The 17,401-nt window shown below is 40.0% G+C and overlaps 2 protein-coding genes across 2 annotated transcripts in view; one reads left to right on the top strand and one right to left on the bottom strand.

Moving 5' to 3' along the window:
- The window catches only part of DNAH12 (dynein axonemal heavy chain 12), a 190,347-nt gene extending 184,318 nt beyond the window's left edge, over nucleotides 1-6,029 (bottom strand). Inside the window, exon 1 of the mRNA XM_025272195.3 lies at nucleotides 5,018-6,029. The gene's annotated coding sequence lies outside the window, so the exon portion shown is untranslated. The remainder of the gene's footprint in view (nucleotides 1-5,017) is intronic.
- A 101-nt stretch (nucleotides 6,030-6,130) lies between these two features.
- PDE12 (phosphodiesterase 12) lies at nucleotides 6,131-11,226 on the top strand. The gene is made up of 3 exons (XM_006054728.4): nucleotides 6,131-7,585; nucleotides 8,529-8,607; nucleotides 9,174-11,226. Exons 1-3 carry the CDS (start codon nucleotides 6,278-6,280, stop codon nucleotides 9,614-9,616), a joined length of 1,830 nt encoding a protein of 609 aa, XP_006054790.1. The 5' UTR covers nucleotides 6,131-6,277; the 3' UTR covers nucleotides 9,617-11,226.
- Nucleotides 11,227-17,401: the final 6,175 nt, after the last annotated feature.

Here is a 17,401-nt window from a genome sequence, read left to right as displayed (position 1 = left end):
ATTTAAAATGGGTGTGCAGGAAAAAGAAAAGAATCTATATGCTGAAGAGTTCTTTATGGAGCTAAACTGTGTTATGTTTTACATAAGTTCTTTGATTTTTCCCTTCGAAATAAGTTTTTCTTTACTATTATATTAAGATTAATTATATTAGGGGCTCCCTGGTGGCTCAGACAATAAAGAATCTGTCTGCAACATGCAAGACCCAGGTTTGATCCCTGGGTGGGAAGATCCCCTGGGGAAGGGAATGACTGCTGCTGCTGCTGCTGCTAAGTCGCTTCAGTCGTGTCCAACTCTGTGGGACCCCATGGACTGCAGCCCACCAGGCTCCTCCATCCATGGGATTTTCCAGGCAAGAGTACTGGAGTGGGGTGCCATTGCCCTCTCCGAAGGGAATGACTACCCATCCTAATATTCTTGCCTGGAGAATTCCATGAACAGAGGAGTCTGGCGGACTATAGTCTGTGGGGTCTCAAAGAGTCAGGCACAACCGAGTGACTATCACTTTCACTTTTACTATACTTACATTAATTGATAGAGCTGCATCTCAATTTTCAAACTGAAAAAAATGATACAGCTGTATTATGTATTATACATACTATGCTGTATATTATATTATATATCTATTGTATATTATATTGTATATATATTATATTATATTGTATATTATATAATATAATCATTATGTTACAATAAATATTTTAAAATTAAAAAATAGCATTGGTAGATAATCACGATGGTGTGATCACTCACCTAGACCCAGACATCCTGGAATGTGAAGTCAAGTGGGCCTTAGAAAGCATCACTACGAACAAAGCTAGTGGAGGTGACAGAATTCCAGTTGAGCTATTCCAAATCCTGAAAGATGATGCTGTGAAAGTGCTGCACTCAATATGCCAGCAAATGTGGAAAACTCAGCAGTGGCCACAGGACTGGAAAAGGTCAGTTTTCATTCCAATCCCAAAGAAAGGCAATGCCAAAGAATGCTCAAACTACCACACAATTGCACTCATCTCACACGCTAGTAAAGTCATGCTCAAAATTCTCAAAGCCAGGCTTCAACAATATGTGAACCATGAACTTCCTCATGTTCAAGCTGGTTTTAGAAAAGGCAGAGGAACCAGAGATCAAATTGCCAACATCCGATGGATCATGGAAAAAGCAAAAGAGTTCCAGAAAAACATCTATTTCTGCTTTATTGACTATGCCAAAGCCTTTGACTGTGTGGATCACAAGAAACTGTGGAAAATTCTTCAAGAGATGGGAATACCACACCACCTGACCTACCTCTTGAGAAACCTATATGCAAGTCAGGAAGCAACAGTTAAAACTGGACATGGAACAACAGACTGGTTCCAAATAGGAAAAGGAGTATGTCAAGGCTGTATATTGTCAACCTGCTTATTTAACTTCTATGCAGAGTACATCATGAGAAATGCTGGATTAGAAGATACACAAGCTGGAATCAAGATTGCTGGGAGAAATATCAATAACCTCAGATATGCAGATGACACCACCCTTATGGCAGAAAGTGAAGAGGAACTCAAAAGCCTCTTGATGAAAGTGAAAGTGGAGAGTGAAAAAGTGGGCTTAAGGCTCAACATTCAGAAAACGAAGATCATGGCATCCGGTCCCATCACTTCATGGGAAATAGATGGGGAAACAGTGGAAACAGTGTCAGACTTTATTTTTCTGAGCTCCAAAATCAATGCAGATGGTGAATGCAGCCATGAAATTAAAAGACGCTTACTCTTTGGAAGGAAAGTTATGACAAACCTAGATAGCACATTCAAAAGCAGAGACATTACTTTGCCAACAAAGGTTCGTCTAGTCAAGGCTATGGTTTTTCCTGTGGTCAGGTATGGATGCGAGAGTTGGACTGTGAAGAAGGCTTAGCGCCGAGGAATTGATGATTTTGAAGTGTGGTGTTGGAGAAGAGTCTTGACAGTCCCTTGGACTGCAAGGAGATCCAACCAGTCCATTCTGAAGGAGATCAGCCCTGGGATTTCTTTGGAAGGAAGGATGCTAAAGCTGAAACTCCAGTACTTTGGCCACCTCATGCAAAGAGTTGACTCACTGGAAAAGACTCTGATGCTGGGAGGGATTGGGGGCAGGAGGAGAAGGGGACGACAGAGGATGAGATGGCTGGATGGCATCACTGACTCAATGGACGTGAGTCTGAGTGAACTCCGGGAGTTGGTGATGGACAGGGAGGCCTGGCGTGCTTCGATTCATGGGGTCGCAAAGATTCGGACACGACTGAGCGACTGATCTGATCTGATCTGAAAATGATGCAGCCACTCTGGAAAACAGTACAGAAATAAAAGTTACTCAAAATATTAAAAGAACTACCGATTCAGCATTCCACTTCCAGTTATGCTGCTAAGTCACTTCAGTCGTGTCCGACTCTGTGCGACCCCATAGACGGCAGTCCACCAGGCTCCCCCGTCCCTGGGATTCTCCAGGCAAGAACACTGGAGTGGGTTGCCATTTCCTGCTCCAATGCATGAAAAGTGAAAAGTGAAAGTGAAGTCGCTCAGTCGTGTCCAACTCTATGCAACCCCATAGACAGCAGCCCACCAGGCTCCTCTGTCCATGGGATTCTCCAGGCAAGAGTACTGGAGTGGGTTGCCACTACCGGAAACAAAATCAATATCCTAAAAAGGTATCTGCATGTTTATCATCTAGTGCAGCATTATTTGGGCTGACCAGGTGGCGCTAGTAGTAAAGAACCCACCTGCCAATGGAGGAGACTTAAGAGACTCGGGTTCAATCCCTAGGTCAGGAAGATCCCCTGGAGGACGGTGTAGCAACCCACTCCAGTATTCTCGCCTGGGGAATTCCCATGGACAGAGGAGTCAGGAAAGCTATAGTCCATAGAGTTGAAAAGAGTTGTACATGACTTAATCAACTTAGCATGCATGCCCGCAGCATTATTCACGATAGCCAACACATGGAAACAACCTAAATGTTAAGTGTCCATTAACGGATGAGTGGGTAAAGGAAATGCAAGATATGTATATATGATATGCAAGATATGTATATATGATACTGATGTATAGATATATTTAACAGATACATAATGGAATATTTTTCAACCATAAAAAAGGAAATCCTGCCATTGTGACAACAAAGGATAGACTTCGAGGGCATTATGCTGAGAGAAATAAGTCAAAGACAAATACTGTATGATTTCAATTATATGTGGAATCTAAAAAAATTTGATTTGCAGATACAGAGAACAGATGGAGGGGGCTGGATGAAGAAAATGTGTGATCAAAAAGGTAAAAAGTTCCAGTTGTAAGATAAGCAAGTTCTGGAATGGAATGGACTGTACAGCATGGTGACTACACTATACGTGAAAATTATAAAAGAATAGACCTTAAAAGTTCTCATTACAAGAAAAAAATTGTAACTACTGAGGTAATGAATGTTAATTAAACTTACTGTGGTAATCATTCAGCAATATATACATATGTCAAATCATTATGTTGTACATCGTGGACTAATACCATCTTATATATCAATTATATCTCAATAAAACTCAAAAAAATTTAAAAGAAACAAATAGAAATTGATCTGTTAGAAAGCAAATAGAAACTATTAAATTTTGAATATATAAGAAAATAAATTACCCTGTAGTTATTATCACCAAGTACCACTCAAAATTTCTGAGTGCTATCACTCAAAACTACAGTTTCATGTTGACCTCAAATTTATAAAAAATAGAAGTATATTAATGATCTATGCCAATTTATTAACTGAAGGTAATTACCAGAAACTGTCTTCACATGCTAATCTCTGCAGATATATTTATAAGTAACAAAAATAATTCCATCAACCATAGCTTTTGATTAGTAAAAGTTAGCTTGTGTTTCTTGGTATGAATTGAGAATGTATGAATAAAATGTTATTTTTTACACTTCTTTTGGTATCAGGGAAAACAAAGTATTGGTTCAGTCTTCCAATCTCAAATTTCAATTATGTAATTATAACTGTGCTACCATTTAGCCTCATAAAAATTTAGCAAACACACCACTTATTATTTTCAAGTCTTTTGAGTTCAAATTAAACTTTCTATGTGAATTTGAGACACTTAGAGGAAACTTGCAGAAACTTTCTCTTGAAAGAAATAACAGCAGATAATGAAAAGCAAAGATACTGAACGATGGGTATACTACTTTTGTGTAAAAAAAGTGGGGGAAAGGGTATAAATTCGTAAATGTTTGCATATGTATAGGAGTCAGAGTGAGAATATTACCATTTTTCACTGCAGATATGTTTTCACTCTATGAAAAAAAAATTTTTTTTAACTCAAAAGCCAAAAAAACCCCTGAAAGTATGACAGTTCAAAGTATCTGTCTCAAACTGGGATTAAGGCTACAGAGTTAAAGTAGATCAGATTACTCTAAAGAAAGTCACATTTTCTAATAGGGTTTTTGTTTCGGGGTTATTTTTGTTGTTGTTTTTGGCGCACCTCACAGCTTGCAAGACCTTAGTTCCCCCACCAGGGACTGAATTCAGGCCCTCAGCAGTTAAGGACTTCCCTGGTGGTTCAGACGGTAAAGCATCTGTCTACGATGCGGGTTCAATCTCTGGGTCGGGAAGATCTCCTGGAGAAGGAAATGGCAACCCACTCCAGTATTCTTGCCTGGAAAATCCCATGGACGGAGAAGCCTGGTAGGCTACAGTGCATGGGGTCGCAAAAAGTCGGACATGATTGAGCGACTTCACTTTCACTTCCAACAGTTAAAGTGTGGACTCCTAACCACTGGACTGCCAGGGAATTCCCATATTTTCTAACAGGGCTCTTATCTTTCTTAAATAGACTTGACATTCTTTAAACATCTTTCTTTAAGACTGACTGAGTTCTGCAAAGTTGTATGAACAAAAATGCCAGTTCAAAGTTTATATTTGCTAATGTGGGTGCTACGAACTGGAGTACTGAGACTTTCTTCAGGCAGTCAGCTGATATAATGTAATGACTTTTATCCCTTCAGTGTAGCCCCACATTACATACCATCAGGTATCCAGTCACCTCGGCAAATGCTTGCTGCCTTGGGAAAGGGGAGGACAAGAATATAAATTTCAAACGACTGCAAAATTCATCCTTCTTTTAGAAAAAAAAAAAGGCTTGTTTTTCCTCACGGTAAGCCAGGGGGAAAGAGTATGGCTTATTATTAGACACTCAGTCAACATTCTAGTTGTAGGAGACGGCAAAGTAGATGCAAACAAATCCTTTGCCGTGACGAGAGAATTCTCCATTTCTTCTTTGAAACTTTATGAGTTGGTTTTTTTCCTTGAGTTAATCACTTAATTATATTTAACACAAAATTTGTCCCTTGAAATACTTTTTTCATGTGGTTTTCAAAGAAACTGCATTTCTCATTTCCTTTTACTCATTGGCTGTTTTGTCTCCTGTCATTCATTCAGCCACGTCTGTTTGGCCTCGAGCAGGTAACTTGATCTCTTTGGACCTCATATTTGTATGTTTTCAGCATAGTCACTGCTCCCTAATTGGGAGCTATTATAAGGAAATGGCAACCCACTCCAGTACTCTTGCCTAGAAAATTCCATGGATGGAGGAGCCTGGTGGGCTACAGTCCATGGGGTCACAAAGAGCTCGGACACGACTGAGCGACTTCAGGATATATCGTTCGTAGTTACTTCTACAAAAGCTCTGCTTCGCGCGTCGGCGCTGGCTCGGCCAGAGGTGAACCCACCACACCTCAGAGGAAGGTGAGCAACGTTGGGAATGCTGCTGAGAACTAAGAAACACTTTCCACACCTGCACAAAGGCTGGCAATCTGGGTAGAGTTCCCTACGCCCTAGCACAAGGCAGCACCAGAAGGCAAGCGCTTAAAACCCAGGGACCACGTCTATCTCCTTCGAAGAAGCGAAACCCGTGACATCACCCCCATCACTTCCGGTTTGAGCTCGTCTTCTCTTCTGCCCGCCAACTGCACTTTCGTTAAAATCCTGGAGTCTAATATTTCTTTCTAGAACCTCTATATTTTCTTCTCTTTTTCCAGCCTTATGACTCTTGTTAAAGATAAAATTAAGCCATATGGATTCGAAAAAAGCGTGGCTATGGAGAAAAGGAGTAGGTGAGCTGCCTGGCGAAAGTGCGTGGCGGTAGCTCAGTGCACTTTCTCTTCGCCGGCCGGAAGTTGAGGGACTGAATGGATCCCGGAACCGGCGGCTGCGGCGTCTCTGTCTCTACTTGACACTTGGCGGTTGCTTAGCCCCAGGTCTTGACAGCTACTGGGCCACCAAGTTCATGTGGAGGCTCCCAGGCGTCCGCGCCGCGCTTCGTGGGGTCCGCACGGCGGTGGAGCGGCGCAGTCGGACCGAGGCGGCGTCTGAAACCTCGGTGGGCGCGATGGAGCGCGCTGTGGTGCGCTGTGTGCCTTCCGAGCCTAAGCTAAGCCTGTCATTCGCGCTGGCCGACGGCAGCCACAAGAACATGCAGCGCGACCAGAGCGAGCCGCTGGGTCGGGCTCTCAGCCGGATCGCTACCAACGCCCTTAAAGGCCACGCTAAAGTAGCTGCCGCCAAGAAGAGCAGGAAGAACAGGCCAAACGCAGGCAGTGGCATGGCCTGTGCTGGGCCTGGGCCTGAGCCGGCTGCAGCCTGCGAGCCCGTGGTGAAGCTGTACTACCGGGAGGAGGCAGTAGCTGAAGACGTGCTCAATGTGGACGCCTGGCAGGACGGTGCGGTGCTGCAGATTGGTGATGTCAAGTACAAGGTGGAGCGTAACCCACCCACCTTCACCGAGCTACAGTTGCCGCGCTACATCATGGCCGGCTTCCCGGTATGCCCCAAGCTTAGCGTCGAATTTGGGGATCCCACCGGCTCCCTCTTTCGCTGGTACAAGGAAACCAAACCCAGAGCGGCGGAGTCTGAGGGCGGAGGGCCCTCGTCATCGTCTCCCTCTTCGCCCTCTCCTGGTTGGACCGAGACGGGTGTAGAGGAGCGCGTCTACACCCCGTCTAATGCCGACATCGGGCTACGGCTCAAACTTCATTGCACTCCGGGTAATGGGCAGCGCTTCGGGCCAAGCCGGGAGTTGGAAAGTGTGTGTCCAGTGGAGGCTGGGCCCGGCACCTGCACCTTTGACCACCGGCATCTCTACACAAAGAAGGTGACGGACGACGCTCTCATCCGCACAGTCTCCTACAACATTCTGGCTGACACATACGCCCAGACTGAGTTCTCGCGGACGGTCCTGTACCCATACTGTGCCCCTTACGCTCTGGAACTCGACTACCGCCAAAACCTTATCCAAAAGGAGCTCACGGGCTACAACGCTGACCTCATCTGTTTGCAGGAAGTTGACCGCTGCGTGTTTACAGACAGCTTGGTGCCGGCCCTCGAGGCCTTTGGGCTGGAGGGCGTGTTTCGAATCAAGCAGCATGAAGGCCTGGCCACTTTCTACCGAAAGTCCAAGTTCAGCCTCCTTAGCCAGCATGACATTGCTTTCCATGAAGCCCTGCAGTCCGACCCACTTCACAAAGAACTGCTGGAGAAACTAGCTTTGTATCCATCAGCGCAAGAAAGGGTGCTCCAGAGGTCTTCTGTCGTTCAGGTAAAGTGACTTCGCCAGTCTCTACATACTCGTTCTGGAAGGGGTGCCAGGGGTGGGGGTGCTTATAGTAAAGATGAAACTAGACCAGACTCTACTGAAAAGTATTTGCTCTTGAATCTTAAGCACGTCATTTAGCCTTCATTCATTCATTGAGCAAATACTGAGTACCTGAAATGCGCCCTGCACGCTTCAGGTTACCTTGAAAAAAGACGTGCTTACGATTTCGTGTATTTAGCTAAATAAGAAAATTTAGTAGCTAATATTTTCTTATTACTTACCAGACACTGGTGACACATTTTGAAGAACTTCAAATTTAACTCTCCAGCATGTTTTACGAAGTGCTCCATAAATATTTGGCTCATAGCAATCCTGCTGTTCCCGTTTTATAGATGTTACTCTAAAACTCTGTCCATTTTTTAGGTAACTAATTTTGTTCATATTAAAAAAAATTAGCTTCCATTTTGAGCACCTACTGTGTATCATGCACCTCTGAGTAAGCTCCTTTAATTCACACAATTAAATTTTCTCTTTGAAGTGGATGATATTGCTTCTTTTTCACTCATGATGAAGCTGGTTTAGGAAAAAGAAATGTCACTTTCCAGGTCACACTGCTATAAATGGTACAGTGGGTATTCAAAGCTACTTCTGCCTGACTCCTCTGCCTACACTTAACACTTAAAACACCGTCTCCAACCTTAGTGTTACCATCTGAACTGTATTCATCTACCTCTGTATGTTAGGTTGTTATTAAAATATTATGCTGAATCCCATTCATGTATATTCCAAAATTTAAAAATTAAGTTGCATAATTTCTATCATACTTCATCAGCAGGGAAGGTTTTGGAATAAAATGTCAGTTCATCATATAGTCTTAAGATTTAAAAAAATTTTTTTTTCAGAACGGGAAATAGAAACTGAAGTCAGCATTTTCTGTTTATCTTAGGTTTCTGTTCTTCAGTCTACAAAGGACTCTTCTAAAAAGATATGTGTTGCTAATACCCATCTCTACTGGCACCCCAAAGGTAGGTTTTGTTGATTTTCACAAGTGGCTTAAACGTGGTCCTTAAAGTTGGTAAAAGCGGTTTTACACAAATACATTTTTTGTTTTGTCAAAATATAGTTTATAACACAGTGCCGTACAATTTAAGGTATATGGCATAATGACTTATGTGTATTGCAAAATGATTATCACAATAAGTTAACATCCATAATCTCATATAAACACCCCCCAAAATTTTTTTTCTTTGTGATGAGAACTTCTGGGATTTACTCCCTTCAGTTCAGTTCAATTCAGTCGCTCAGTCATGTCCGACTCTTTGCGACCCCATGAATTGCAGCACACCAGGCCTCCCTGTCCATCACCAACTCCTGGAGTTCACCCAGATACAGCTCTATTAACTATAGCCATCATGTTGTGTATTAATTACCCAATTAATCTTGAAACTTGAAATTTTATGTTTAACCACCTTCCTCCAGTTCCTCCCCACACATACAAATAAATATCCTGAATGTTATCCAGATACTCTAATTTGTGGGTTTTTAATTTTTTTTAAAGGCAGGTTAACATTAATGTTTTTTATATTCCTAGGTGGGTACATTCGTCTCATTCAAATGGCAGTAGCCTTGGCTCACATTAGACATGTCTCTTGTGATCTGTATCCCGGCATACCAGTTATATTTTGTGGGGACTTTAATAGTACCCCATCCACAGGAATGTATCACTTTGTCATCAATGGCAGCATTGCAGAGGATCATGAAGACTGGACTTCCAATGGGGAAGAGGAACGATGCAACATGTCTCTTAGCCATTTCTTCAAACTGAAAAGTGCTTGTGGTGAACCTGCTTACACAAATTACGTTGGTGGCTTTCATGGATGTCTGGATTATATTTTCATTGACTTACATGCTTTAGAGGTTGAACAAGTGATTCCATTACCTAGTCATGAAGAAGTTACCACCCACCAAGCCTTACCTAGTGTTTCCCATCCCTCTGACCACATAGCACTTGTATGTGATTTAAAATGGAAATAGATTTGTATCTAATAGAATTTAAATCTGCTTTAGTAGGAGATTTAATATGAATCAGAGTTTATGTATAACTTTCAAAGAGGACAATTAGACACTAAGGTAAAATATTCTTATCTGTTAGTTATGCTCTAGTGTCTTCATTACATGACTGTCATAATGTTTGCATAATACAGTTTCTCTACCCTTTTTTTCTATACTTGGAGGAAAAACAAAAATATTTATGACTGGCAGGAAGAACACTGTGTACATTTTATAAGTGCTTTTTTTTTTGCTAATTAAGAATTTTGTAAAGAAAAAAAAACCTGAATGATCTTGTAATTTTTCTATCATAACACACTTAAAGTTAAATGATGTATATGTAATTAGGGGGAGAGCACATACAAGTTGGAAGTGAGAGGACTTAAGTTCTAACACAAGGAAGGAATAACATTAGGGCCTGTCTCTACCTCAGTTTAGATGGCAATTTCATACAACTTCAGAGCTTTAACAAAAAAGTACACCATTACCAATTCCTATTGGTTTTCATCTTTTATTTTTCAATTAACATAAGGTATTTTCACTGTCTTATTTTTAGGATTTAATTTTTAGTGTATGGCATAAATGGACATATTTATGGTCCCATCCTTACTGCAGCTCATCTTAACTTTTAGGATGCAAGCACAATTTAGTATTCAAAGTGAACAGTAACATTGTCAACTTGATCCTATTGTCTGTAACACTCTTGCCCAAGGAAAATGTTCATAAATCAACAGGGTATTTGTCCCTGTAGTATTAGGTATTAGGAGAATAGCACAATGCATTACTTTTGAAAAACTGCCTACTGATATGGGCTTGAAATAGTGGATGAACCACGGAGTATTTCTGTGCTGCAAGTATTTTTGAAATTGTTGGTTTTTCTAAATAGGAGAAAGGGAGAGTAGTAATGGGGTTTCTGAGCATCTCTGGAATAAACTTATAGAGTTGAACATTATATTATAGCTTGAGTTATAGGAAAACACTGTATATGTAATTTATACACTAAAATTTTTTAAAAATATGAAGCCAAATTCTTGAAAATTACAAATTATAGTTTTACTGATTAGGTCTAGCTGATTAGTAACTAAGGTTTTCTAAGTCAGTTATCACCATACTTTATTTGTAATGCTTTAGCTGCAGCCTCATGTTCAGGATAACCATAATGTCATCTTGTATTTTTGCATTTAACTTCTAGCTTAGATAGCTAGAGCTCACTTCAGTCAGAGCTCTGATTTTCCAGTCATGAAGCCCTTTGTTCCATCTTCTTTAATCTCTAAGCCTGGTAAGAACTTTCCTCTTTTGATGAAGTAGTCTGCATTTATTTTCATATTCTGCTCACTATCCAGTGTATTGTTTACTCTTAGTAATTTTGAAAATGAGAGGGTTTTACCTGCACTTCAGATTGAACCTTGAAGTGCTTAAAAGTACTTGAAGCAAAAAAAAGGTGGCAGTTTTTTGGGATCTAAAAGCTATAAATGAAAAATTGAAGCTACCAAATTGTGCCTTCCTAAATAGCATTTTAAAAGCATTTTAACATCAGTTTACAGATACAAAATATATTGAAGCCAGAATCTGATTCTCTTGCAATTTTTTTTTCCATTTAAAATCTGGTTTTGATTTCATTTCATATATATTGACACTTTGACAGTAAGCTGAGAAAACAAAAAGCTGAGAAACAAAGTGTAATATGACTTCCTCGTGCCCATGAGAAAAACATACAAGTCCTGTATTATTAACAACACTACAGCTAGCTATATTGAACTCTGGTCACAAAAAGTCTACATACGTGTTAAACATCCACATCCTGATTCTTAAAATTTGGTATTTGCTGACTAGACAATGATCACATGGGCATTTCAGAATATTAGAATATAGAGTATTATTTTGAAGTGCCATATACTCTGGTCAAGTCCCTAGTACACAGCTAAGTTCATACAGTTAGTCCAAAGTTGTGCTGTCACTGTTGTGTCCCACTCTGACCCCCATGGACTGTAGCCCACCAGGCTCCTCTGTCCATGGAATTTTCCAGGCACAAATACTGGATTGGATTGCCATTTCCTTTTCCAGGGTATCTTCTTGGCCCAGGGATCAAACCTGCATCTCCTTCATTGGCAGGTGGGTTCTTTACCACTGTGCCACCTGGGAAGCCCAAAGTTAGGGAACACTAAGAAAACTGGCTCAGACAGTAAAGCATCTGCCTACACTGCGGGAGACCCGGTTTCAGTCCCTGGGTGGGGAAGATCCCCTGGAGAAGGAAATGGCACCCCACTCCAGTACTCTTGCCTGGAAAATCCCATGGACAGAGGAGCGTTGTAGGCTACAGTCCATGGGGTCGCAAAGAGTCAGACACGACTGAGCAACTTCACTTTCACTTTCATGAAAACTATAAATAGCATACCAAAATGTCCTTGTATGTGAGATAGAATAAAGTGTTATTTCAGAAATTTTAAAGTGGTTAAAAGCCATCTCTGTGATTGAATTTTTCTATTACATTTGAGTTTTTGCAACCCACTCCAGTACTCTTGCCTGGAAAATCCCATGGACGGAGGAGCCTGGTAGGTGCAGTCCATGGGGTCGCTAGGAGTTGGACACGACTGAGCGACTTCACTTTCACTTTTCACTTTCATGCACTGGAGAAGGAAATGGCAACCCATTCCAGTGTTCTTGCCTGGAGAATCCCAGGGATGGGGGAGCCTGGTGGGCTGCTGTCTATGGGGTCGCACAGAGTCGGACACGATTAAAGCAACTTAGCTGCAGCAGCAGCAGTATATGTAATTAAATATGGAAAGTTGAGCGATTCTGGTGAACCAGATTGTACTATGTAACCAGCAATATACAATGTACTAGCAAGAACTTGTTTTTGCTATAGGAATTAATGTTTTGAAATTTTATATTATTGATTACAAACTATAATACTTAAGAACACTATAGAATACATTATTCCTGTTAAATGAATTCTTAAACAGTTGCCACTCAGACATACAAACCGGTAGTTTATAATTCATTAGCAAACAAACCATTTCTGACTATCACGTGATGTTCTTTAAATTCTATAAACTAAAATCAGTTGTTACAATTTTCAAGAATTTTACTCATCAGTGATTTTTTTGAGTCATCAAAATGTAGTTTCAGCTCAAGGTGGATCTCTGAGGAATATAACTCAAGGTAGAGAAGTCTAAAGAATGCTACTGTGGGGAAATCTCCCTGGGAGAAACGGATAGCTTTAGACCTCATATTTTCCAGCTATGAAATGCAGGCAGAAATTCCTTACAAACTAGTCTGAGACAAAACCAAACCCATATATAATGAAGGATAGAATTGCACTATTAGTTTATTGTCAAGACCCACATGACAACTGAACAGGGAAAATCTTTTCTCTAAAATAAGAGCCAACTAGTTTTCCAAACGTAATACAAAATTTAAATCCCCACGTTTGAACATGGGGATTTGCTGGTGGTCCAGTGGTTAGGATTCTGGGTTTTCACTGCTTGAGGGCCTGGGTTCTAACCCTGGTCAGGGAACTAAAATCTTACAAGCCAGACAACAAAAGAAAAAAATTAAAAGTTTTGAAAAACTGTAACATTTTGCTGAATGTAATACTAAGGAAATGCAATTTAGATTCCATTTTGGAAAGGGAAACAATATTAAGAGGATTAACTGATTTTCGTAATATTCAAATTCTGTTGTCCCACTTTATGAGAAAGTACATGCTTTTAACATTGAAGGTTTAAGAGCTGTTATTAACTTCGATGATTTTTTAGGCACTAACTTCAGAATAACAATACTACATTCTGAGATGATACCAAAACATTTTTTAAACAGGTGAAATTCATGTACGACTAACCATTTTAAAGTATATAATTCCATTGCATTGAGTACACTCATGATGTTGTATGGCTACCATCTGTTAACTACTTTCAAAACATTTTCATCGCCCCCAAAAGAAATTCCATACCCATTAATTTACTCTTACCTTCCAACCCCCGGCCTAATCTGCTTTCTGCCTCACTGGACTTCCCTATTCTGGATATTTCATATAAATGGAATCATACGCTACATGACTTTTTGTCTGGCTTCTTTCAGTTAGCCTGTGTTCCTCCATGTTGTATGCATCAACATTTCATTCCTTTGTATAGCGGAATAATATTTCATTGTATGGGTACACCATATTTTGTCTGTACAAGTGGACATTTTGGTTGTTTCTACATTTTGGCTATTGTGAATAAGGCTTATAAACATTTGTGTACAAGTTTTGTTTCAACAGCTATTTCAGTTCTTTGGGTTATATTCCTACGAGTAGACTGCTGGTCCATATGGCGGTTCTACTTAGAAACTTTGAGAAAATGCCAAAATGATTTCCAGAGCAGCTGCAACGTTTTTTACATTCCCACCAGCAATACACAAATTTCAGTTTCTCCACATTCCTATCAACCTACTTCACTTTTTAGTCATGCAAGTGGATGTGAATTGGTATCTCTACCACTTTTAACTTTAGTCTAATGATGATGTTTCAGTCATAAACTAATCACAAGTGTATTACCCAATCTAATTTTTTCCCAGAGGACTCATCTTGAACTTTTTACTTACAAGCTTGGGTCAAGCAAGCAAGATCAATCTCATTATTTCTCTTGAAGAAATTTGGAAAAACATTAAAAAAAAAAAAAAAAGTCTGGAGTATACATAAATTAGAAAAAAGAAGCCTAAGATGACCAAAAAAAAAATTCACTTGAAAAATGTGAGTCTACTTCAGTAAGTTCAGAGAATGAACTTACTTTCTCATGTTGTCGTTTAAATGGTTTAGCCATGCTCCACTATTACCTACTGCTGTTTAAATCCCAGTTTTGGTTCACAGTAGTAGATAGCAATAATGTCTAAAGATCAATTCCTGAGAAACTGGGATGGCCATTGCTAAATGTAATTTACCAAGTTTATAATATATAATCATTAAAAAACTCATTAAAAAATCTCGTTTTGAAAAGAAAACCTTAAATTCAAGGTAAGCTTTAAACACACAATTAAAAAAACAAGACACTGAGCTAATATGACACTGAAAATTATATGCAAAAAACTATTTTGCAAGTTGGCCATCTTCAGTGTATTGAATATTGAAGCCAGATGATAAAATAGTATTTTCCATATAAATAATAATCTTTAAAATGTAGGGCTTAAAAATACTAAATCTTTCAGCTTATTGGCTGATGTTACCCTCAAAATAAGAGCAACTGCCAGCTGAATTCATTCTATGAAACTCTAGGTCATTCAAAATTGATGTTAACATTGTGTTAAGCTTTTACTCACAATTTTCAGTTTGCTTAAGAAACTTCACTAGAAAATAAGCTGAATCACTAATCTCCATCTTCTGCCAATTTTGTGTTGATTGTAGGTCAAAGGTTTTATATAATGTAATCCATTCTTTGCCCAGATGTTACACTAGTGTTGTATATTTCCCTAAGGTACTTAATTATTTCTAGTTGGCATTTTTGCTGGTTTCATTTGTATTTTTATAACTGAACATGGTTCAATAGGGAATTACTGCTGCTGCTGCTAAGTCGCTTCAGTCGTGTCCAACTCTGTGCAACCCCACAGACAGCAGCCCATCAGGCTCCCCCGTCCCTGGGATTCTCCAGGCAAGAACACCGGAGTGGGTTGCCATTTCCTTCTCCAATGCATGAAAGGGAAAAGTGAAAGGGAAGTCGCTCAGTTGTGTCCAACTCTTCGCGACCCCATGGACTGGAGCCTATCAGGCTCCTCGGTCCATGGGATTTTCCAGGCAAGAGTACTGGAGTGGGGTGCCATTGCCTTCTCCACAATAGGGAATTGGATAGGCTTTATTTAGTTGGCTTTCTTGTACTGAATGACGAAGGCAAAGAATATTTCTGCTAAAGCTGTAGAATTTTTAAGTACTGTAAATAATGTAATTATGTTACCCCTTTTCGTATCATTACATACCTAAGGAAATCTGGCTTTTTGCATCCTGGCTTGGGTCCCTTTTTTTCATCCTAAACGAAAAGAATCCCACAATGCTTTGCTCTTCCAATACAAAAATGATCTTTTTCTCTTGAAGGGTTTTTCGTCACTGCACGTCAAGTCAATGGACAAGGACTGGCTACAAAAAGAAACCCCATACTCATCAGCAGACACTCCCAATCCCCATCCCCTCCAGTCCTGGCAAGCACTTAGCTTTCTGTCTCTTCGGATTTGCCTATGCTATACGTTCCACATAGATGAAATAAGGTGTCTTTTTTTAACTGGCTTCACTTATTTTTAAGGTTCTTTCAAGTTGTAATATTTATCAGTACTTCACTACTTTTTATGAGGAATAATATTCTTGGAATGGACATAACCACATTTAATCTATTCATCAGCTGATGGATATTTGGATTGCTTCTATATCTTGGCTTCTGAGTAATACTGTACATTTGTATTCAAGTTTCTGAATGGACATGTTTTCATTTCTCTTGGACATATATCTAGAAGTGGATCTGCTGGATCATATGAAGAGTTTTAACATTTTGAAGAACTGTCAGACTGCTATCCAAAGCAGTTGCAACATTTTGTATTTTCACCAGCAATGCAAGAGGATTTCAGTTTTTCCACATCATCACTGGTATTAACAGCTATTCTAGTGAGTGGCATGTTATTGTGATTATGATTTGCATTTCACTAATGGCTAATAATGTTGAGCATCATTCTTTACTGGCCATTTTTTTGTCTTTGGAGCCCATTTTCAAGAATTGATTTTCTACTGTTGATCATCCTTCTTTAAAAAAAAGAAAATTGGTATCTCACCTCTCAAGGCCTATACAGAAGGCAAACCTTGCTCAGTCTGTGCTTAATATATCCCTGTTAGTAGAATAGCACTCAACTCAGCTTAAAGAGAAATACTGCCATCAAGGTACCTGGTCAGTTCCTGAGAGCTAGCTCCCAGCCTGCAAATGGCAGTGCTAAGCCCCACGACACCAGTCCATTCTAACAGAAAAAGCATACCACGAGAACAGCACAGAAATCCCTGACAAGAAGGTACCTGCCTCCACTGTCCTTTTAAAAAACACAGGCAAGGACTTCCCTGGTGACTCAGTAGTAAAGAATTCTGCCAATGCAGGAGACAGGAGTTTGTTTGATCCCTGATCCAGGAAGATCCCACATGCTACAGAGCCAACTAAGCCCTACGCCTCAGTACCCCAACTATTGAGTCTGTGCTCTAGAGCCCAGGAGCCACAACTACTGACGCCTGTGCACCCCTAGAGCCCACGCTGCACAACAAGAGAAGCCACCACAACTGGAGAGCAGTCCCAGCAATGAAGACCCAGTACAGGCAAAAAAACCCCACACAGGCATCAACTAACTCATACAGCTGGCTTATTTTTTACATAGAGTTCAGATTATTGCTTCTGCTACTGATTTCTCACAATCTTTGTTACCAGAATATAGCATTTTATATAGTTTGTGGAAGTAACTAAGATAAAGGGGTATTTGTCCAAAAGTAACACAGTGAGAAACAAAAGCAGCCAAGTAACTTTCCACTATAGTAACTTCTGTACCTAAATACAATGTCACAATGTATATGCTAGAAGAAATTTATCAAATAAATGTCTGAGCTTAATTCTCAGGAGTAAATTTTAACACTAAGTCCTAATCAACTATTAATGTTCATATTAATGTAGACTTTACAGAAATCAAAGTGTGGTCATTACTTCCCAGCAAGTACCTGGAAATAATTACTACATATGAGATAATTCTGTATATACATACACTAAAGAAAATGAAGTCTCA

This window comes from Bubalus bubalis, chromosome 21, assembly GCF_019923935.1.
Source record: "Bubalus bubalis isolate 160015118507 breed Murrah chromosome 21, NDDB_SH_1, whole genome shotgun sequence".
Lineage (NCBI taxonomy): Eukaryota > Metazoa > Chordata > Mammalia > Artiodactyla > Bovidae > Bubalus > Bubalus bubalis.
This window is presented reverse-complemented; position numbering and strand designations above follow the sequence as displayed.